Source organism: Kockiozyma suomiensis (genome assembly GCF_038497685.1).
Source record: "Kockiozyma suomiensis strain NRRL Y-17356 unplaced genomic scaffold V2V93scaffold_5, whole genome shotgun sequence".
In the NCBI taxonomy this organism is placed as follows: Eukaryota; Fungi; Ascomycota; class Lipomycetes; order Lipomycetales; family Lipomycetaceae; genus Kockiozyma; species Kockiozyma suomiensis.
The window spans coordinates 215,107-237,397 of NW_027117668.1; the positions used below are offsets into that span (position 1 = coordinate 215,107).

The window sequence follows — 22,291 nt, forward strand, 5'->3', positions numbered from 1 at the left end:
CACGACTCGGCTACGTCATTATAATATGAAGAATCCTCCATTTACAATCAAAATCCCGTTATTAGTGTAATATTTGAAGTAAACTAAAAAAGGATCCTTAGCGCCCACTCCATTTCCCAGAGATTTCGTGCAGTTTCATTCAACAGGGGGATCTCTCGAGCTCATGCCTTTCCCTCGAAGTTGTTGCACCCACCTCTCCTATCCCAAGCTTGCGTTAGTAATTGGATCTTTCAGTTGCAAGTTAAATTGGATTCCAGCTTACCGTTCTCTGTTTCTCAAGCTCACGTCGTCGCTCTGACCGCGTCTTGCCGTCAAACCCATTCATCATGTACGAACCTCCTACCAGCGCTGCGATGGTGACTGCCTGAAAAACCACACGCGCTGAAAAGAATTTATTCGCTTCAAGCGAATATCCGCGTCGAATTGCAAATGATGCTCTTGTTAGGGCATAGATTGTAGCAAGTGCTCCTTATGAAGATATTGTCAGCCCTGTTTCGCTACACGCGAGCATCGAGCACGATGAATGATAGAATTAGAGCGGTTTGGACTAAAACATACCAATAGGTACAGCAGGCATTTCCTTGCATTTATACCATATCTTATCAAATCCTTTTAAATTCGCAACAGCACTGATTTTATATTCAGTAAGCATTTTGCTATCGATGTAGATGAATCGTTGCAGGTATATCGAGAATCAGTACTTACTCTTCCGGATCATACACGTCAAAACTCGACGGAAGACCCATAACCTATGTCGGTAGATATTTTAAGAAAAGACAATTTTGTTCAGGTTGTATGTCGCTGTGGACAGAATCGTCTTCGACCGAGTTGCAAAGGAGGTATCTGAGATGTATGTGCCTTTTGAGCCTGGTCCAGAAACCAGAAAGCCATCGCAGGTTATTTAGAGTTATTCCAACTTTTTGCGCAATTTTTGTATTAATTTACCACTTGGATATTATATTTTTACACATATATACAGGAAGGGGTTAGGGCCTCCCTGAATGGGCTATTTGTCGTGCGAATTACAGTCTACTGAGATGAAGTAGGTCGACCACTTTGTTACTACCGTATACCCGTCTAGATAATGGTGGGACATACATATAGCGCAATTCAAACTTGGAAACAGTCCACTGAAACGATCGCTATTCTAAAGCAAAATTCACCCGTAGCAACCAATGTGAATGCCAATATAAGATGCAGACGACCGCGACGGAGTAGCGCAGCAGTTATATTCACGAGGGGCGGATTTAATATAAGGCAGTTCAATTAGTTGAATCGGACCTGTGATTGCATGATAGTTTATAATACACGTATATTCACGTACATCTGCATAGATTCACCAAAGAAATAATTAACACCATTGTCCTCTTAAAATTACAATTGAAGCAGAGTAGTATCTGTCATGGTCTCTCTAATATCGTAAAGCCGCAAACATTTCAATTTAATACCTATATTTGGTTGAGTAGTCTAGAGAAGGGGTCAGAGTCAGCACGTCTTTAGTAACAATAAACTTCATTGGTCATACCTTTCGGACTAATTGCCAGACCGCGACCCTTTTTGGCGGCTTTGTAAATAGCTTCAAAAATGTCAATCAGCTCTTGTTTATCATCCAACACCCAATTGATTTTATTATTGTTTCCTGTTCCGAAATCGCACATCTAGTAGAATTAGCATCGAGTGATATGATTATAGGATAAATCTTAACTGATCTTACCATATGCTTGTTTCTGAAAAAGAACATAACCGTACATGGATCGTACAGCTCATACATCTGCAACACCTATTAGCTCCAAATTACAGAATTCAGAGTAAAAACATATGATCACCTTATTGAAATCGGGCACTTCGTCGATATCGCACACGTAAATAACAGCAAAATTCTTGACACGATCAGCTATGCGATAAAGAAGTTCATCCATAAGCATACATTGTTCATCCTATGGTTCGTTAGTGGCTTGGTATCGTAATTTGTTCAGTCTCGTTTATACTTACATGATCGCGGCCAAACCGAATGACGACTAGCCTTTCTTCCTCTATAATAATAAGATCAGTATCATTCTAATAGTTCACAGTTTTGATATAGCTTACCACACATGATAGCCTGGTCGACGTGCCTAAAAGTATTGTCAATATTTTTGGGCGCTTACTGGGTATTCAAATCAAAAACATACCATCCAGTATGCAAATGCGGCAGAAAAACACTTCCCATTTCGACAAATAAGAATTTCAAGCAGCAATCAAATTCCCAATCAACAGCTCAAACTTATTATCTTAACGGTATAATTGAGATCAAGATGAAGAGGGAAAAGTGCCAACACGATACACGAAAGTGGTGGAAGTCTTGATTAATTTATTTACCCGGCTTTAAGCTCAAGTCCCAATGAAGAAAATAAAAACTCTTGGTAAAAACTCCCAGCAGCAAAAATTACAGAAGCGCGGTTACTTAAAGAAAATTGCCTGCTTTCTTTCCAGAGCTTGCACAATAGCATAGACAACAAAAGAAACAGGAGTAGTCTGGCACTATGGCTAAACGGAAGGCTAGTGCTACATCTGGAGGCGACAGACCAAAAAAGCCAATTACGACCGATCCCCGTTTCGCGGTAGTTCACTCGGATCCGCGATTTGCGCAGCCAAAGCGCAAAGATCAAAAAATTGATATCGACAGTCGATTCAAAAATAGGTTAAATACCGATACCGAGTTTACGGAAAAAAGAGTAGTTGATAGATACGGACGAAAAGTTGAGAAAGATGAGTCTAAAAATGAGTTGAAGAGATATTATCGTATGGATGATAGTGATGAGGATGAAGATGACGGAATTGGCGCTGTTTTGGAAAAAGGCTATGATCCTGCTCGTGGAGAGGGTCTTGTTGAGTCGTCCTCTGAAGGTGAAGAGACTGATGAGGAAGTTGAAGAGGAGGACGTGTTTGAAAGTACCACGCAAGAAGAATCGATTCCTCGAGGTGACGAGTCAAAGAGAATTGCTGTGGTAAATATGGATTGGGATAATGTTCGAGCTGAAGATTTAATGGTTGCGTTTGCCGGATTTGCTAATCCGGGAAAGATCCTATCAATCACTATCTACCCTAGCGAGTTTGGCAAAGAAAGAATGGCGCGCGAGGAAATAGAAGGTCCTCCGCAAGAAATTTTCAAAAAAGGAAGCAGGCAAGAAGTGAGTGATGATGAAGATGAAGAGGAGATTACAGAAAAGAACATTATAAAGGAAGATACTGGCGAGGATTTTGATGGCTCGCAGCTTCGCAAATATCAGCTTCAGCGATTAAGGTACGATGATCTTACAACTCTCATATCTTACTTTGACTAACAGAGTTACTGCAGATACTACTACGCTGTGATTGTTTGTGATTCTATTGCGGCTGCTCGCAAGATTTATGATGGCTGCGATGGGACCGAGTACGAAAGCACAGCAAATTTCTTTGACCTACGATACATCCCCGATGGCGTTGAATTCGACGACAAACCCAAGGACGTCTGCACAAAGATCCCCTCAGTTTATCGGCCAAATGAATTCGTCACTGACGCATTGCAGCACTCGAAGGTCAAATTAACTTGGGACGAAACTCCAAATGAACGGCTACAATTTGCGCGAAGAGCATTTAGTCGTCGTGAGATTGAGGAAATGGATTTCAAAGCCTATGTCGCTAGCGACAGTGATGGTGACGACGATTTTGGTGATGAAGATGACAAGGACAAGTTGAGGGAGAAATACCGTTCTCTTTTACTTGAGAGCAAGGACGAGACTGGATTCGATTCGAAAGATGATATTGATATGGAAGTCACGTTCAACCCGGGTCTATCGACTGAGGTTGACACCAAGGAAGAGCCTGTTGTCGAGAGCACAATTGAGAAATACAAGAGGAAAGAGCGCGAGAGACGGCAGAAGCGGATGGAGCGTAATACAGAAGTCAACACTGATGAATCTGTTAACGAGTCAGATATCGATGTGAAGAAATCGAAGGGCAAGAACAAGAACAAGAAGGCGCCTAAGAAGTCCAAAGAAGAGAAAGCAGAAGAGGAACGCCGTAAGGCAGAGCTAGAGCTTCTCATGATGGGCGAAGACGAAGAGAGCAACTTGAAACACTTTGATATGCGCGATATCGTCAAGGCCGAAAAGCAAAAGAAAAACAAGAAGGTACGCCGGAAGGACAAGGCGTCTGAAGTTGTGGATGATTTCAAGATGGATGTGCAAGATCCCCGATTCAGTGCTGTGTTTGAGCATCATGAATTTGCTATTGATCCTTCAAAACCGCAATTTAAGGAGACGACTGCGATGAAGAACCTGATGGATGAGCGGCGACAGCGGCAGAAGAAGAAGCATGGTCTGGTGAGAGCGCCGGAGGAATAGGTGCAAGCAGTTTGATAAATGTATATATACATGTATGTCGTTGACTATTATTATTTTGTATGAATTTACCATCATAGACGTTTTTAAGACTAAAATTCGTATCTCCCGGAATGGCAATTTTGGAGCACTTTTACTAAACCGTACTTACTGTCGATGACTTTTTACGGACTTTAATACCTGTAGTCTTGCTATTTGTACATGTATGATAGAACCTCAATCTTAGCAAACGCCTAAAAACTCTGCTCTGCAAACGACTTAATTACAAAACCTGTATAGACTCTGCGCGGTTTTAGGTCCTCCAACGGATGTGGCGCGCCGGGATGTGGTCAGTGCGCGAAGCCCGCCACTCATCGCCTCTTCACTGGTAGCCTCGACCCGGACTTCGATAGACCGTCTTCCTCCTATCGTCCTCCTCGGCCATCCTCTTCTCCTGATCTATCTTCCCCCTCTCTCCTATCCATGGCCTCACGCGCCGCACTGTTCGTCGCGCGGGTCCAGCCGTCGATCTTGGCCCGCCAGACCCGTCCTCTCCTCGTCAAATCTCTAGCTTCACGCGCTTTATCGTACCGGCTCGCGCCTCTTTGCGTGGATTCTACTCGTCCGCAGTCAGTCTCTAAATTCATTAGACCCTCTATCGCACAGCTGTATTGCTGTCGTTTTGTCTCGACCTCGACTCCCCCCGAGCAAATTGCCCCTGCCGTCGCAAAAGCAGAGAAACTAGAGATTACGACTTCCGGGATAAGCTCGGCTGTTCCCTCAAACAGCTTCAAGCGTCGCATCTACCGCTTATTTTATTATGTTTCTCTCATCGTCGGATTTGGTGTTACCACCGTCTGTACTCTTGTCGCCGCGTTCTTTATGTACGATGCTACTACATACAAAGAGCTCGACGATGCCGAAGACGTCGAGGTAGCTCTTCTTGCTCTTGATCCGGTGATTGGAGGTCCCAAAAATTTACCTATCTTGGAGAGTTACCTCGACGACGAGGAATGTGAAGCCAAGAAGATTTCGAGCTCTAAGCCACGTCTCGTTATTCTTGGATCTGGTTGGGGTGTATGTTTTTAGATCCTTGTTTCACTTTCATTATTCATCTCTAATTGAGATCACAGGCTGTCGCCCTTCTCAAAAACGTCAATCCCAATGATTATCATATTACTGTGATTTCCCCTCGTAATCACTTTCTTTTCACTCCAATGCTTCCTTCTGCAACCGTTGGTACTCTTGAATTTAGGTATTTATTGTTCAATTGCTATCTCATCTGTGGTCAATTCGGCTAACCGGCACGTTATTTTGCTAGATCTCTTGTCGAACCGATCCGTCGAATTGTTGCTACTATCAATGGCCATTATATCGAGGCTTCTGCCGAAAAGATCGAATTCAACGATCGTCTAATTGAAGTCAAGCAAGGTCTTCCTGACGGTTCCATCCGTGCATTTTACGTACCCTACGACAAACTCGTAGTTGCTGTCGGCTCTCAGTCAAATACTCATGGCGTCGATGGTTTAGAACATTGCAATTTCCTCAAAACTATCGAAGATGCGCGTTTAATTCGTGAGAAAGTTTTCCGTAATCTAGAGCTTGCCTGCTTACCTGGAACTTCTGAAGAGGAGCGGAAAAGATTACTTAGCTTTGTCGTATGTGGAGGTGGTCCCACTGGCGTTGAGTTTGCTGCTGAGTTGTACGACTTCTTCAATGAGGATCTTTGCAACACATATCCTAAGTTATTGCGCAACCTGGTATCTGTCCATATTGTTCAGTCTCAAGGCCATATTCTCAACACTTATGATGAAAAGATCAGTGAATACGCTCATGAGCGTTTCAAAAATGATTCTATTGATGTCTTGACAAATGCCCGAGTGAAATGCGTTGAAGCAGATCGCGTGATTTTCAGCCAGAAGAACGCCGAAGGGGTCGCTGAAAACAAAGAACTACCTTACGGTCTGTGCCTGTGGTCAACTGGTGTGACTCTGTGCGATATCACAAAGGATATTGCTGCAAGTTTTCCGCAATCTCAACACAATAGGCGTGCCATTGAGACTGATACACATTTGCGAGTTCTCGGGGCTCCACTTGGAGAAGTGTACGCTATAGGCGACTGCTCGACAGTTCGGACAAATATTACTGAGCACATTTTTGAGTTCTTAAAGACATATGCGATGAAGGCAAATACTACGGTTGAAAAATTCGAAATAACGTTTCAGCAGTGGCGAGACATTGCAACCAATATCAAAAGGCGTTTCCCGCAGGCGAATGAGCATTTGCGCCGAGTAGATACCCTCTTTACAGAATTTGATGAAGACCACTCAGGTAAGCTCGGCATATCACGAAATGAAACGACATAATCTGACTTGATAATTAGGGACTCTTGGTTTTAGCGAGCTCACGGCTCTTTTGAAGAATATTGACAGCAAAATGACTTCGCTTCCAGCAACGGCTCAAAGAGCGAACCAACAAGGCCAGTACCTTGGACGCAAATTCACAAAGTTAGCTCGCGCACAAGAGACTCTCGCTATGGACGAAATTGTAAATAAAGATGTCGATGACTTGGTCTACAAACCATTTGTATATCATCATCTTGGCAGTCTCGCATATGTTGGAAACGCAGCTGTGTTTGACTTCAACGGATACTCGCTTGTTGGTGGCCTTGTTGCTGTATACCTGTGGCGATCTGTGTACTTTGCACAGAGTGTCAGTTTCCGGACGCGTGCATTGTTGTTTATGGATTGGTTGACTAGAGGTTTATTTGGTCGCGATATCACTCCATTGTAGAAAGAATGATTCCTTTTTTTTGTATCCTTGCTGCACAAAATTGCAACATGCCATTGATAGATTTTGATTTTGACCTATGATAAAATACAAGTTTTCAGCTGTATTGCGATTGTATACATGCATACATGAGATAAGCTCTGAGTACAATATTGCCAGAGATCTACAAGAGTTGCTCTGAATTACTAGAGACTGGTGTTCATTTTGACCAGATCGTAGGATGAAATGCTCTAAGGTTTGATCAGCGTTAGAAAAACAGATGTTACAACTCAAATACAACCGAGATATATACAAATTATGGAAGTAATATGACTGAACAACTAGACTCGTATTTACAGTTATATGCCTCGTTACTATTGATAATTTCCCATTTCATGCAGATTTTTCCAACAGCAATTTGACGCCCTCTTTCACATCGATTGAATAAGTATCTGTGCTAACTCTCAGACGCCCTAATCCCCCCGGAAGTTTCGTACTACTAACAAGATGGAATCCATTCGCCTTCAACGACTTTGCAGCTTCTTTCTCCAACGACAAGCACTGAATCAGCACGCTTTCAATCTTATCCTGTGCCGCAATTTGTAGCACTTGAGCAAGTAAGTCGCTTCCCAAGCCAACGTGTCTGTATCTGCGAACCACGGTCCAGGAAGTAATGATGCCGTGGTGGAATTCTTTCTTGGGCTTCGCGGATGAGCGGGTTGATCGCTCGGAAGGGGAAGGCGACTCGGTGTCTGGTTCAGCTTTGAGTCCAGCTGGCCCTTCTAATATTTTCCCGCTTCCACTGCTTTCGACAGCGAGGTTATAATCTGTCATATTGACGTACTTGAGTGAGATCACTCCAACAATTTCTTTTCCGAAAACAGCAACACGCGATACATCCGACAGGGTTAAGAACTCTCCCTTTGCAATATTCTTTGCCATATCCTGCAACGGATCCGTAACTCGAGCAAAGAGCGACATGACCGCCATCGCGAATCCCGCAGTAAGCATAATGACGTTTCCAGTGTCGTGAATGATACTATATCGACCAAATACGAACGCAAAGAGCGGAATCAGCGACGCGAAAAAATAAGGATGGCTGAAGATATAAATATTTGCTAAACCACGTCGATGTAAGTACGCTGCGCTGACAAGTGCAACTGTGTCGTTAACTTCATCGTTGGCAGGAGATCGGATGCTCAATTGCTTAGAAGGAGCTGTAGCTCCTCCAGGTTCAGAAGTCTCTGTTGTTGTAGGAGAGTTATGCATTGTTACTTTACTGCTATAAGTATCAAGAGAAGCAGAAACGAAGCAAAAGTACGAGCTTTTATAAGAAAGAGACCCACTATTTATCCTGAATAAGGATAGCAAGAGCAGGTTCCTCGTTTCGACCGTAAGACAACTCTGCTGCTCGGCCCTTTCTCTGCGGCTCACCATCTACCCGCCTCTCTTCCCAAACTGCTCCCAGCCAAACATCTCTGGCACGTGGCATATATTAGTCACGTGCGTATTATTGCGGCGATGTATCAGCTTTTGTCAAGGCTTTCGATATCTGAGTTGAAAAGGCCTTGTCTATTTGAACTGTGCTTTATGGAATAGAGGTCTGGCTGGTGAGCCTAAGCTAGGAGTTGCAAAGTGTTTTGAGGGACTGAATATTTACGGTTAGGGTACCAGTCAAAGCAGAGAGACTTTGTAATCGTGTTAAACGTATGAACCGATAAAGGCTTTGGCGGCGGCGTAAATCGTGCCCATGAGCAGCAGTATTGTGGCCAGTCTCATGAGCACCTCCGCGACCTCACTTGCACCTCCAACCGAAGCTCTGTCGCGCGGGATGAGAATTCTCCTTGAAAAATTCTGAAAAATCTGGCTTTTTTGTTTTGTTTAATGTATTTAGGGCATAAGTAGCAGTGTTAGGCCTTCACTTGGTGCTACAGGGCAACGGAATGCAATACGATAGTATGCTAGTAGGTCTGTTTAGTCGAACATGTACGTTTCAAAGACGAGAAAAAAGAGTTATAATCAATTGCTGTTTCCAATACCGCTCCTCACATAGCATGTACATACTACTAATTACACTGCTCGACCTAGTATCCGCTCGTCCATCCCAAAAAAACATTCTATATATACATTGTCTAGTGATTCTACTCAGGAAACGGCAACACTTAATCAAAAATCACATTAGCGACCGCATCGAAGAGTCGCTGTCTGAAGAGGGAGTCTGCCCCTCATTCAGCGCCTCCATTTTAATCGCACGAATCCAAGGGTCGTCTAAAAGTTCAATAGCAGAGGCACGTAATTCAGGGTCTCGCTCAAAGCATCTCATCAAAAACTGTATGCCGAGGTCGCTTATTTGATCACTAGAAGGCAATGCCGGTTGATGACCAGCTGCAATATGATACATGATCTAAAAAATAAAACAAAAAAATCAGCAATACTTCTCACACAACCAGCGCCATCAAAGAGAAACTTACCGCCCATTCGTTGTCCAAATTCGCCCATGGCCTGCGCCCTGTAGCCATTTCAAGCACACAGCAACCCAGAGACCAAATATCCAGACTTCCATGACGACCTGAGCCTGCTCCGGTAATAACCTCAGGCGACATGTACATTGGTGTACCAGTCATGCTATTGAGTTTCGTTTGAACAGTCACCGCACTTGCTCGAGTCTTTCCTTTCTGTGCAATAACCTTTGCGGCACCAAAATCGACGAATTTGATGACGCCCATATGATCAAGCAAGACATCTGTAAATTGAAGTTAGTCGGCGAAACAAGTAAAAGATATGTTTCAAAATAACTCACTCTCCGGTTTAATATCGCGATGTACAATGCCGGCTTCATGCAAATAAGCCAGTCCCTCAAGCATCTGCAGCGTATACACCTGACTAACAGTCTCGTCTTCAATACGTCCATGCTCAAGCAGACTTGCCAACGATCCACCTTGACAATACTCCATAAAAATGAAAACTTTCTCTTGATGAACCTCGACACCGAAATACTGTACAATATTAGGATGGCTTAGCATCTCCAAGACAGTCATCTCATCCTTGATGGACTTTACTATATGTCGAATCGATTGTGAGTCCTGCAAGCGAATCTCTTTGACAGCCATGACGTCGCCAGTCTCCAGATTGGTAGCGGCATATACACTACCGAACGTGCCACCACCAATGAACCGACCTTGCTGCCATCGAATCGACACATTAGAAAGTGACGAAGAGAGAAACATCAGATACTGAGTCTCCACGTTACTATCGTCAAGCACTTTACCGACACTTCGTTGCTCTTCTTGCAATGACCGTCTCGTATCTTCAATAAGAGCTAAGCGTTCGACGCGAATATCTCGTATCCGTCTAATAGCTTCCTCATCGTCTTTGTCAACCTCGTTCAAGGGCGCAATAGCTTTCTCCTGCTTCTTTTGCTCAAGTGCGGCCGCGATACTTGATCTAGCACCCATAATATCAAAATGCGAAATAAGAAGAGTTACGCATCCCGCCACCTTAACTCTTAGACGAGAAAAATCTTCGTCACTTATAGCTAGTATGATAACTCCGCGCGTCATCTCCATAGCAAATTCCAAAGCGTTGACGGAGAATTGGAACGTGCGCTTTTCAGAAGCGAGACAATCATCACAAACAAAGCTGACCCAGTCGATGCTCAGATAAACTAGTTTAAGAGCACAGGCGGCTCGTCTACTAGAGTCCAAATACTTCATCGCTCGGCCACCCACATCTCGGGCAAATATAAAGAAATGGTTGACCAAGTCCTGACAGCCGTAACCTTTACACTGTGTGCGCACAATATCAACAGAAGAGATAATCAGCATTGCCAGCTTATAGAAATTCTTCCGCGTCCGTGTCAATTCGCGATCAACTCGAGGGAAATTCGAACGCTGCTCGGTGATAATTTGACACACATTTCCAGTCTCTCGCATGAACCTATTCCGCGCCGCAACCAAGCGCGAACCAGAATCGTCGGCAACCACACGAAGTCTGCCGGGCCGGATCTCTAAAGAAACAGGTAAAATATCCAACGGCATTTCAGGACCTGACCATTGTAGCGGTTCAGAGCAGTATATGCATACAACATACGAAAATGACATATCATTGTCAGGAATTTCCATTCTTGAAAATGGTCTTAGCATATCCTTTACTTTACGTTCATTTGACGCTAGAGTAGGATCTGCAAATAAATAGACACCCGTATCCTCTACAGCTTGATTACTGATCAATATATGGCCAGTTTCCTGAAGATCTTGCACCATCCGAGGCAGCTGATCGTAGTCGAAAGAGTACTCGGCTGCAGTTTCAAATCGATTCTCCAATTGTCTGATTCATAGTAGAGTTAGCCTCGAAGTTTCGTTTCAAGAAATGTAAAATAGGACCGCGTACCTTGAAAATCGCAACAGCTTTCGCAAGTACCCTTGCACATGTTCAATTGTGCCCGAGTAAAGCTTGAGGAGCTCATTAGTTGAAATTGTAGATGGACCTTTCAGCTGTTTCTCGAAGAATGTCATTAATCGTGCCAAGAGCTTTCCAGTCAGCATACTGATTTGCTCCGCTACTTCGAGATCGGCTCCGTCAATTTCCTCACCTACTCCGCTCAAAAACATCCATTCACCTTCAACGAATTCTGACTCTCGAAAGTTTTTATGCGTCTTTTTGGACTTTGCATTTCCAAATAGTTTGCGATTTAGAAGTTCGATATAAAAACTCAGTCCTTCTAAAAATGTATTGTCAAAGTTCTCGTCAATGACAGTTGGCAGTTCCCAGCCTTCCTCTGGAGCGGTGAGCACCAAGTAGTCCTTTTTGATAAGAACGGCCTGTTGAATAGCAACTTTGTAAACGTCAATCATCTGATCAATAATCATCATTGTCGGATTCATAAGTTTTCGAGAGTAAGATAACCGCGTTCTGATGATTTCTTGAATAAGACGAGTAGGAAAGTTAAGAAGAGTTAGTAGCTCCTCCAAATAGGACGGCAAATGCATTTCTGCAAACATTTGACCTTGCTCTATAGTCGTCTGCTTGGCTTTGACAATTATAGGCCCTATGATTGCGAGAATTTTGGTATGGAATAGTAGAACAACATCAGATTCTTTGAATAATCGCTCGATAAATGGGTCGTCGCCGTTATTTCCATTTCCTTCATCATTTCCCTCATCTACTTTGGTGTTGCGAGTCAAATCAAGGTCGTCGTCGCCAGTCCATTTCTTTAATGCCTCTATCTGGGAATGTATGCTATCTGAAACCGTTACCCAAGATATCAAAGCCTCGCAGCGTCGATGAAATTCCAGCGTCTGAGCAATCGGTTTGTCCTTAGCCATTGCCGCGCTACTCGACCACAGACTCTCGCACTTGTCTAGTTTGCGCAAAATATCTTTAATCTGATCTTCAGGAGAATCAGGACATTTATCCTTTCCTTGGATTTGGAAATTCATAAACTGCTCGAGTACTTGGTCGACCTCTGCTCGTGATTCTTCGATAATCTTGCGCTGTAGAGCAAGTGATCGCCCACAAGCTCTAGCTCGAATTTCCAACCAAAATTCGCTTTTCGACAATGCCTTGGCAGGCTTCTGACCTGTTTGCAGCTTCCTTTTTTCCGAACGCACAACCTCACCGGTCAATACAGCAGTAAGCATAGCCTGCCATTCTAATCGCTCTCTATTTTTTGGATTTTGCAGCTCATCAGTCGAAGGACGCTGCTCCCGCGACGGTGTCGTCGCTGGATTAAATGAATTCTCCGAATAAAAAAGCTCAGGTCGCACATTGCCTCGGTTAGGGAACTCAATTTGCGGGGAATCGTCTTCCGAGTCTGAATCATCAAGTTGAGATATTCCGCGAGTGTAATACTCATCATCCAGATCGTCGCGCATTTTGCGTAAATAAAAGCGCTGTTGCGCTTCAAAATCGTCGGTAGCTCGTGGAACATTGCTATTAGAGTCATGCCGCTGATTGTGGTGTGGTAGCTGTTTCCTTGCGCCGGAGCGGTTTGCACTTGAAGATCGATGACTACGCTGCTTTGTGACTTCAGCAAGAGAATTCGGCTTTCGCGCCGGAGCATAAGTATTTGATGGAGTTCTATTCGGAGCAGATGGCCGCACACCATGCGCAGAAGGAGGAGATGCGCCAGGAGATTGCCGCGCTGGCTGCTGCGTCAGCACCTGTTGTTGTTGTGGTTGCTGCTGCGGTTGCTGCGGGGCCAGTGGTGTGCTTGGACGAGATATTTGACGAGTTCCTTGCGCCAGCTCATGACCAGGCAGAAGCTGGACCGAGTCTTCTTGCGGAAAGTTCATTGCAGTATTTACAGCAACTTCGTCAAATAAAGTGCGGAAACAAGATCCTCGGACGATCTGCAAACAATTAGAGAGTAGTTGGCTGTCGTCAGAAGTCTTAAATTCATGCTGCCGACAGACTCGCGCTGGGAGCTGCGCGGCGCTATCGTCACGGGACACTAACTATCTCTTAAACTAGCTTTCTTAAAACGGTCATTCAAGCGACTCTACGTCTACAATATCATTGTATACTACGATCTGGCATACGTCACCCATTATCTATCAGCACCGTATCGGTTCATTTGTATTAGCACTATATTAATAGTGCACCGCCATCCTTTACCGCTCGCGAAGCTCCGGAAATAACTCTCGAACAACCTCATCCACAATCAAACAAATCACATGTAAATTCAAAATCTTGTTTTGCGACATGGCAAACAGTCTCCGCGATGCATGCTTTGCATTCGTCGACCCAACAACTTTGGCAGCCATATCTTGAACCAGCGTAGTTAATAAGAACGCAGCCTCATTGCGCGTCTTGGCTTGCTCCTTTGCACTGCGAGCCACTCCTGGTGGTCCTCGGCTACCGTTTGGCCAAACTTTGTCGCGGATAACGTTTAAAATATTGATCACCATAGTTTCTTCCACTAGACCATCAATCTGTTCACGGATTTTCCTAAATGTCACAAAAGAATTATTAGAGTTCGTAGATAATCAATAATACGTAGCATCTCTCACCTTTCAATTGTACCACCTAGAAGCTGCTGTAGAACCACTACACTTGCGCGCCCGCGAATCCAATTATTCCCCTTATTTAGATCAAACAGCTCCAAAAACAAGTCGCAGATTGGTTTTATAAACGGCGCTTCGCCTTTACTATTCGCAGCTTCCTCATAGGAGTTCAATTCGGCTTCAACTTCGGCAATATCCTTTCGCTCGTCCGATGATTTAGACACAGCGTCTTTACCACCAAATTGTCGACGAGAAGGTGCTTCAGGGCTGTAAGGCAATACAACGGAGTCTGCGACTCCACTTTTTTGTGTCATGATGCTCAAGTTTCCTGCACTTCCCGTCCGCCGATGCTTAGCCTCTGGTTTAGAAGAATCATTTGCTCGCGGTCGTACGGCTGCATTGTAGACAGTCGCAGCCCCAGGAATATGAGTAGCATAATCAACGATAAAATTTCCAAAAATATCATCCATACCATCCGAAAAGGTGTTATACAATCGCGCAACTATATCAGCTTGACCCGAACGCCGAGACGCTTGTTTGTTATGAGCCGCTGCGACAGCCGCTGCCGTCGCTGCCGAAATATTCCCGTCTGATTTAAGGCCGTCTATAGAGGTGACGCTATTCACTGGTATGTAGCCGTGAAACTCCTGTGAAGACAAAAAAGCTCGAAATTCCCGACTATGACATACTTCGGGAATTTGCAACAGAGCTTTTAGATACGTTTCAAGTCCCACTTTTCTCGCTTCTATGAATGATTTTTGAAATTTGAGCATCGAAACTCCCTTTTTCGGAAAATCAATGTCATTAACTTGAGAGAACCTTTGACGGAGATGCTGATGCAGTTGAAAAAACTCGCTGTAGCGACGAGCGACTATCCATCCAGCTGAAATCGAGCCATCGTAATCAAATCGCTGAACTTCAATAATATAGAGTGCGTACGCGCGGCCATTATCGGAGCCGCTGACGGCTGAATTGATGCGAATGTCCGATCGCCCCTACAATTACTCAGTTAACACCTTCATCAAGACAAACAAATAAAAAAGTGAGGGCAAAACGCATACGTATAATCCATTATCGCTTTCTTGAACAATGTACTGCTGTCTTTGTAACTCTTTTCTCCTAATCTCACGCTCAACACTAGCTTTTGACTTCTTTAAAATTCTTAAATCAGCAATGTTATTCGTCAGCTCTGCTTTCTTAAGCAGACTTTCCAAAACAGCGTCCTGGTTCATTAACTTGCTGATTGCATCCGAAATATGTTGAATTGTTTCTGTAAGTCCTAGATCGCCGGGATCAGCACGATGAATCGAGGCCGTGTCAGCTACTATATCGCTATCAATAGCATCCATCTCATCTTCGGAAGACAATGCATCTTCTGAGAATATCTCTCGCGTAGTTTCCTCAAAAAGGGCACTCTCTGTAGGGAATATATGATTCTCGTTCTCAACATTTGTCGATCCAAACAGATCCGAACGAATATCTGATGCTCCGCTAGACTTGGCAGTCGTGGCGGCTGTGTCTACCGTATCTGGGCGCGGCGACTCGATAGACGATCTCGGAGAGTCATTAAGCATGCTCGGAGTATCGGGATTGTATTCTTCATTAATAGTTGACGGCGGCGCGCGGCTCGATGAGTCTTCGGATTTACTACTACTGGCGTCGTCAGCTGTCGCGTTGACAGGTCTCGACTGCATAATATCGTCAAAAGCAGCCTGTACAGCCTGAACTACGTCATCTTCAGGTTCCACCGAAATCGACAGACCGTCACGATCATAATCCAAACTTTTGCGATCGATAGCCATATATTCCGAATCGATATTGGAGTTCTCAGCAATTGTTGGTCCGTCTGTTAATGCTTCGTCTAACAGCCCCACGTGATATTCGTCGACAGTTACTTTCGGATTCTCCGATTCGTGATCAGTGGAAGTGAGATATTTCAAGAAAATGTCCGATTTTTTAAAACTCGGAAGATCCTTTTCCTCCAGAATGTCATACACTTGTTTCTGCGCTCGCATAATGGCTCGTCGAGCTAGTTGATAATCACTAGATGTGGCGTTGAGATTATCGACAAACCTCTGGATATCATCTTTATATTTCTGTTCAATATTAAGCGCAGGATCAGAAAAGTATGAGTTGTATATCTGTTTAATATCCTCTTTATCAGATTCACTATATGTATTCGATGAGACTGTAGACAGCGCGCCGACATCACCATCATCGTCTTCTAATGGATTTTTGAATCCGTTGACAACCAGCCAAAATTGTAAAAGCACAGTCCTATGCTGCCGATCCATGAATTCCATGAAATATGAGAGACCCGCGGAACTGTTGAGAAGTTGCTGGACTGTATAATCTTCGCGTGGATCGTTAAATGTACTTCCTGGCGTCTCAGGCGATCCTGCTACTCTTCCCTATAATCGAACCGTATTAGCCTCACGTATAAATTATGAGAGAAAGCAAAGGACACACACTTTTCGTTTGGATGGTGTTAAGCTCTCCTCTCCAAGTTCGGCAATTTTCTCATCTATTAACCGTCGCGCGTTCTTCAACCGGCGAATATATAAATCGTCATCTATAAATTGCAATCAGTTTCAAGTAAACATGATAAATATTCCTGAAATAGAAGCATACTTCCGTCTTTCATTGCGCGTTTAAGTTGAATGGATATATCATATCGCATACGTCTGGCTTCAGATAGTAATGTACATCGCCTTAACCCTCTAACAAATTTCTCATAGGTGCGTTCATCTGACTTCGCCGTCAACCGTACAATGGGTTGTTGATTTTTTGATACTGCAGGATTAGCGTGCTTATCCAGAGCCGCGCGCAACCGCTGCACGGCTTTTCTGTCTTGTAAAGTCGAACTTGCGAATCGTTCGATGAGTTGATTCCATGTGTCTGGATCTTCGAGCATTGATATAACAGGGAAAATTACGGTACCAGTAACAATCTCCTGGACCAAAATGAAAACCGATCGAGATTGCGCCTCGCGTTCAGGAAGAATGTATGGCAACACTGATCCGACGAGCTTCTTAATCCATTCCTTTTCAACCATAGCAGGATCCGGTGATCTTAAGGAAGCTGCGGGATGTAAATTCCCGCCATTATATTTTGATGCAAGAGCAATGTCTAACTCGCGTGACTCGGTGAATTGTTTATTGAGATTTTTTCCTCTTAAAGCTGTCTCTGCCGCAGCGAAATCAGACACATGTCTGGTTAGTATCGGCACAATTTTTTGCATGGTGAAGTCTACTAGATCGATCTTGAGCAATCGGTCGCGTATTTGTTCAATTGCGCTTCTAATAGTGTTTTCGACTTGGGCGGGAAATGACGCGTCGGCAGATACCTGCGAGTACCAAGATAGAATGAAATCACGAATAATGTACTCAATAATCAAGTCCAGTGATCCAGAGATGACAAAAGATGGAGCGTAAAGCGGATAATGTTGTGCGCTGTCCGTTGAGAGCAGTTCGAGCTCGTGCTCGAGCTTGCCGGGCGCTATAAAAGCATATGAAGGGAATCGCACTCTGCGATACTTGCGCAAGCTCTCTGTCCTTGGGGATGACTGCTTGTAAAAGTATCCCACTGCTGCAAGAGACAATAGCGCGCAGGCGAAGACACCTAGAAGGAATGACTGAAAAGCAACCTGAGCCGTGTAATGACTTCGCAGGAACGCACCCAGAGCAATAGAACCCACCGCCCCTGCGCCAAGCATTCGTGCGGATATCCGCTGCTGCGTCATATTTTGTTTCCCAGAGTCGTGTGTGCAGATATAAATCTGGAAGCAGGAGGAAAGGAAGAACCTTGCGGGTTAATTGGAGTTGACCTTATCGAATCATCATGTGAAGCCGTGTCGGGCCTCCTCACAAAAAGCTGTAACAATTCTGACCACCTGTAGCTGAAGCAAAAATCTCGCTAGAGATTATGATAGAACCCTTTTACTTTCGGAAATCTTCAGAGATGTAAGGCTGTACAAACTGCTCTCTAGCAATAATGTGGTTCGCGGACTGACTATATCCCAAACCTCCACCAAATAGCGGATAAACCCTAACACGGTTTCGTCTGAGTCCCAGGTCCGTTAACTGCGAGGTGAACGCGTAGCGGGTCCAAGAATTTATCACGTGATACACTAGCTCTGGATATAGATGCTTTGTTTTCAGACCAGTTAGGCTTGACGCTCCCCATCTGGACTGGGGAAGAAGTTGAAGTGTAGTATTATCAGCTTCATATATGCTGCCTGTACCTAAATGAGGAATAGCAGAGAATTGGTTACTGGGATTCAGTGAAAGCTACACTTGTAGAACAGCCGGCATACAAATAACTTCTGGCATCGCAAACATCAAAAAATATACATTTATTTCAAAAACTAGTCAATAATCTATGCACACAATATACATCATTAAATAACAGAACGTGGACCCTCTGCGACTTCACTAGAAATCAATTCAGCGCACGAACAAATGCAAAAGGAAATCCGCACGTACAGATAGCCAGCAACAATACCATAGGCACCAAAACAAAACAAATATGCAAAAGTAGGCAATTTCATCAGCCAAGCACGCTCGAAAGCTGAGCGATCACTTTCTCTGTCCGCTCAATTAATCCCGGTAAGGCTTCTGCGCTAAAATCGAGTCTCCGTTTCTCTTCTGTATCCCTTGAGTCTTGAATCTGTGGGATCACGCCGCCATTGTCATCGTCATCGTCATCACTGCTCGAATCCCATGCGTCATCTTTATCTATGTCGACTTCTATAATGGACTCTGGTTCAGAACTTGTATTTCGCTCTGTATGCGTTGATATGTCCTCTAAAATTGATCGTCCAACCAAAGATCTTCGTCGGGAGTCAGCATGCTGTTGCACCTCATCATCAGCTGCAATCCACTCAAGATCTGCCTCTTCATCCTCTTGATCTCCCGTCTCAGCCAGCGCGATTATCGCATCTGCCTCATCAACAACCGTCTGCTCAACTTCATCTTTATACGACAATGACGCAATAAGTTTCTTAAGATGCTCCACTTCTGCAGCAAAATGCTTGATGTTCCGCAAGTGACCACGTACAGCTTGTTGTGAATTCTTGATTTCAGCAGGTACGGACAATGGCGCGTCTGTTGCTATCGAGATCGAAAAGTCGTCGTCCCATGCTTCGCGTGTTGCGGCTGTCGCTGGTATCAGTGTCGTTACAATAAACATATTATATTAAAGAGTAAACTTACCGCGAGGACTTGAAACTGAGACGGACGCGGTAGGGCAGATCGAAGCGGAACTATCGTCGAGTTGCTTCTCGTCTATGAAGTCTCCTTGAGAACTGGCAACCTGTGGCATTTCGCGATACATAGACAGCTGCAAGAGAACAAATAGAGTAGAGAAAAAACGCCAAATTCCAGATCAATCAATGTAACAATGCCCAAAGTTCAGTTGAAGAGCGAAAAAAAAAAGGACAGAGAGCAGATAAGCAGATGGAGATGTGTTTACATGTGAGGCTTCGCCATTTGTGTATGTTGATCGAAACGCGCGCGCGCTCTCTTTAGTTTTGTTTTATTATTATTTATGATTATAGAAAACTTTGTTTTATGCGCGCTTTTAATTTTTCTCTTCACTTTAACAGCTCTGGTCTGAGCCGCGCTTTCACTAATTTTCCATCTCGAGAAATCGGCTTACTTACTTGTAGATTGCTGCCTGCTGCAACTTAAGGGGCGAAATAAAAGAGCGAAAGATCTTGTGCAAAATTTATTGCGATGGCTCCAACAATCTCAGACCAAGTCCGCCGGGCCGCTCCTGCAGTCGACTCTGTCGTCTCCGAATACTGCGCAGGTTACATGAACCACGTCGAGCGTACAATCACCAGCGCCGATTTACAAACAGAAATTACTTTTGTTCGTGATCTTCTTTTGAATGCGGGTGCAAGTGCAAAAGCAGTTTCGACTCTTTGTGAGAGTCTGCTGAGCACTCTGCTGCCGATGCAGGAGGAGGCTTCGAAGCAGACCAACAGCGGCTCGAAGAAACTTGAGCAGGCACTTGTTATTGGTGCGCAGCGCGATGGTATTTCGTCAGTAGGATTATTTGGCACGCCAGTAGATCTGGACGCTGTTGGAGGTCGCAAGGTCGACTCGAAGGTCGATAAGAAGAAGCTTGAAAAGGCTGAACGTAAGATTCAGGCCAAACTTGAAAAGCGCGCGATGAAGTTTGTCGAGTATGAGGCCTCGAAGCTGATTGCCACGCAGACTCCAGAAGATTACGACAAGTTTTTCATGGAGGTCAATCCGCTTCTGTTGGGTGGTGCCGCGCAGGGCAAGAGCAAAGACATTAAGATTGAGAACTTTGATTTGTATGTTGGCGCTGGTCAGCGAATTTTGTCGGACACGACTCTGACGCTTGCATATGGACATCGGTATGGTTTAATTGGACAGAACGGTATTGGAAAATCTACTTTGTTGCGCGCGCTGTCGAGACGTGAGCTGGCGGTTCCGAAGCACATCACAATTTTGCATGTCGAGCAGGAAGTTTCGGGAGATGATACTCCTGCGCTGCAGTCGGTTTTAGATGCTGATGTTTGGCGGAAGCATTTACTTAAGGATCAGGAGGTAGGAGTCATAATAATTATTAATCACAGCAGATTAAGGTGGGCTAACAAGACTGTAGAAAATTACCGCGCAGTTGGCAGAGTTGGATCAAAGGATACAAGAGTTGGACGACGATGAAGAGGCACAGCGCACACTCGAGGTAGAGCGCAGTGAGCTCGACTCGACATTGACAGAAATCTTTGGCAAGCTGTCGGAGATGGAGAGCGACAAGGCTGAATCCCGTGCGGCTAGTATTCTTGCGGGTCTGGGATTTTCACAGTCACAGCAAAGTAATCCGACAAATTCGTTTTCGGGAGGTTGGCGTATGCGACTTGCACTCGCCCGCGCTCTGTTTTGTAAGCCAGACTTGTTACTTCTGGATGAACCGTCAAACATGTTGGATGTGCCGTCGATCACATATCTATCAAATTATCTGCAAGGATACCCCAGTACTGTGCTGGTCGTATCGCACGATCGCGCATTTTTAAATGAAGTCGCAACCGATATCATTCATCAGCACTCTGAGCGACTTGATTACTACAAGAACTCTAACTTTGACATGTTTTACTCTACTCGCGAGGAACGACGCAAGAACCAGAAGCGCGAGTACGAGAGTCAAATGGCATACCGCAAGCATTTACAAACGTTCATTGATAAGTTCCGGTACAATGCTGCCAAATCGTCTGAAGCTCAAAGTCGGATCAAGAAGCTAGAGAAGTTGCCGATTTTGGAGCCACCAGAGGAAGATCAGACGCTGACCTTTCGATTTCCGGAGGTTGAGAAGCTTTCACCGCCGATTATTCAACTTGAGAATGTGACATTTGCCTATAACGCTACATCGCGTACGATTCTGAAGAAGGTGGATATGAGTGTGCAGATGGATTCGCGGATAGCACTTGTGGGCGCCAACGGAAGTGGTAAGACTACGCTGTTGAAGGTGCTCATAGGACAAGCAGAGCCGACGGGCGGGATGGTGCAGCGGAACGCGCGATTAAGAATTGGCTATTTTGCGCAGCACCATATTGACGCCCTCGATTTGAATCTGAGCGCAGTAGGGTGGATGGCTAAGATGTGGCCGGGAAAGAGCGAGGAAGAGTACCGTCGACATTTAGGCGCCTTTGGAATTACGGGTACTCTGGGGATTCAAAAGATGCAGCTGCTTTCAGGAGGACAGAAGTCACGAGTTGCGTTTGCGTGCCTGGGACTTACGAATCCGCATATTTTAGTACTTGACGAGCCAAGTAACCATCTTGACACGGCAGGACTGGACGCGCTGGCCGAGGCGATCAATAAATTCGAGGGCGGTATACTAATGGTGTCGCACGACGTCACCCTCATATCGCGGACAGCGCAGCAGCTGTGGGTGTGCGATGACGGCAACGTGGAGCACTTTAGAGGAAGTATAGAGGATTACAAGAGAGATATTCTGGCGAAGGCGGATGCCGCAGGTGTGGTGCAGCAGCACTGATTACTGCTATGTTACTACAGAATGATAACAAAAGACCATATCAATGATTGTATAGTTGTCACAATCGATTAACACGAATGAAATTGCTTATATAATACAATCTAAAGCTTCAGGCTGATTATGGTCGCAAATTCTAGAGGCAAGAAAACG

At 44.6% G+C, this 22,291-nt stretch overlaps 9 protein-coding genes across 9 annotated transcripts; 3 read left to right on the forward strand and 6 right to left on the reverse strand.

The window, feature by feature from the left end:
- Nucleotides 1–21: 21 nt before the first annotated feature.
- On the reverse strand, nucleotides 22–859 carry V2V93DRAFT_333982 (hypoxia induced protein conserved region-domain-containing protein). The gene is made up of 4 exons (XM_066907695.1): nucleotides 706–859; nucleotides 559–629; nucleotides 263–468; nucleotides 22–198 (listed from the first exon to the last, which is right to left on the reverse strand). The coding sequence occupies exons 1-4, from the start codon at nucleotides 744–746 to the stop codon at nucleotides 136–138; spliced, it is 381 nt and encodes a 126-aa protein (XP_066766439.1). The 5' UTR covers nucleotides 747–859; the 3' UTR covers nucleotides 22–135.
- A 190-nt stretch (nucleotides 860–1,049) lies between these two features.
- V2V93DRAFT_367366 (mitosis protein dim1) lies at nucleotides 1,050–2,311 on the reverse strand. The gene is made up of 7 exons (XM_066909554.1): nucleotides 2,172–2,311; nucleotides 2,089–2,114; nucleotides 1,993–2,033; nucleotides 1,827–1,937; nucleotides 1,715–1,771; nucleotides 1,526–1,658; nucleotides 1,050–1,467 (listed from the first exon to the last, which is right to left on the reverse strand). Exons 1-7 carry the CDS (start codon nucleotides 2,207–2,209, stop codon nucleotides 1,442–1,444), a joined length of 432 nt encoding a protein of 143 aa, XP_066766440.1. The 5' UTR covers nucleotides 2,210–2,311; the 3' UTR covers nucleotides 1,050–1,441.
- Nucleotides 2,312–2,429: 118 nt separating this feature from the next.
- V2V93DRAFT_367370 (uncharacterized protein) lies at nucleotides 2,430–4,459 on the forward strand. The gene is made up of 2 exons (XM_066909555.1): nucleotides 2,430–3,283; nucleotides 3,338–4,459. The coding sequence occupies exons 1-2, from the start codon at nucleotides 2,523–2,525 to the stop codon at nucleotides 4,362–4,364; spliced, it is 1,788 nt and encodes a 595-aa protein (XP_066766441.1). The 5' UTR covers nucleotides 2,430–2,522; the 3' UTR covers nucleotides 4,365–4,459.
- Nucleotides 4,460–4,673: 214 nt separating this feature from the next.
- On the forward strand, nucleotides 4,674–7,428 carry V2V93DRAFT_367375 (uncharacterized protein). Its single transcript, XM_066909556.1, has 4 exons — nucleotides 4,674–5,417; nucleotides 5,474–5,595; nucleotides 5,662–6,671; nucleotides 6,724–7,428. The coding sequence occupies exons 1-4, from the start codon at nucleotides 4,824–4,826 to the stop codon at nucleotides 7,131–7,133; spliced, it is 2,136 nt and encodes a 711-aa protein (XP_066766442.1). The 5' UTR covers nucleotides 4,674–4,823; the 3' UTR covers nucleotides 7,134–7,428.
- V2V93DRAFT_367378 (uncharacterized protein) lies at nucleotides 7,208–8,718 on the reverse strand. The gene has a single exon (XM_066909557.1). It carries the CDS (start codon nucleotides 8,544–8,546, stop codon nucleotides 7,503–7,505), a length of 1,044 nt encoding a protein of 347 aa, XP_066766443.1. The 5' UTR covers nucleotides 8,547–8,718; the 3' UTR covers nucleotides 7,208–7,502.
- A 390-nt stretch (nucleotides 8,719–9,108) lies between these two features.
- V2V93DRAFT_367379 (uncharacterized protein) lies at nucleotides 9,109–13,507 on the reverse strand (the record flags this gene model as incomplete). Its single annotated transcript, XM_066909558.1, has 4 exons — nucleotides 11,499–13,507; nucleotides 9,910–11,435; nucleotides 9,581–9,852; nucleotides 9,109–9,513 (listed from the first exon to the last, which is right to left on the reverse strand). Coding segments are annotated over exons 1-4 (3,928 nt in total), but the record flags the coding sequence as incomplete, so codon positions are not given.
- Nucleotides 13,508–13,632: 125 nt separating this feature from the next.
- On the reverse strand, nucleotides 13,633–18,159 carry V2V93DRAFT_367380 (PXA domain-containing protein). The gene is made up of 5 exons (XM_066909559.1): nucleotides 16,745–18,159; nucleotides 16,585–16,685; nucleotides 15,175–16,524; nucleotides 14,120–15,108; nucleotides 13,633–14,057 (listed from the first exon to the last, which is right to left on the reverse strand). The coding sequence occupies exons 1-5, from the start codon at nucleotides 17,853–17,855 to the stop codon at nucleotides 13,721–13,723; spliced, it is 3,888 nt and encodes a 1,295-aa protein (XP_066766445.1). The 5' UTR covers nucleotides 17,856–18,159; the 3' UTR covers nucleotides 13,633–13,720.
- A 284-nt stretch (nucleotides 18,160–18,443) lies between these two features.
- On the reverse strand, nucleotides 18,444–19,611 carry V2V93DRAFT_367384 (uncharacterized protein). The gene is made up of 2 exons (XM_066909560.1): nucleotides 19,327–19,611; nucleotides 18,444–19,269 (listed from the first exon to the last, which is right to left on the reverse strand). Exons 1-2 carry the CDS (start codon nucleotides 19,445–19,447, stop codon nucleotides 18,662–18,664), a joined length of 729 nt encoding a protein of 242 aa, XP_066766446.1. The 5' UTR covers nucleotides 19,448–19,611; the 3' UTR covers nucleotides 18,444–18,661.
- A 145-nt stretch (nucleotides 19,612–19,756) lies between these two features.
- V2V93DRAFT_385485 (P-loop containing nucleoside triphosphate hydrolase protein) lies at nucleotides 19,757–22,265 on the forward strand. The gene is made up of 2 exons (XM_066912239.1): nucleotides 19,757–20,694; nucleotides 20,753–22,265. The coding sequence occupies exons 1-2, from the start codon at nucleotides 19,849–19,851 to the stop codon at nucleotides 22,139–22,141; spliced, it is 2,235 nt and encodes a 744-aa protein (XP_066766447.1). The 5' UTR covers nucleotides 19,757–19,848; the 3' UTR covers nucleotides 22,142–22,265.
- The last annotated feature ends 26 nt before the right edge of the window (nucleotides 22,266–22,291 follow it).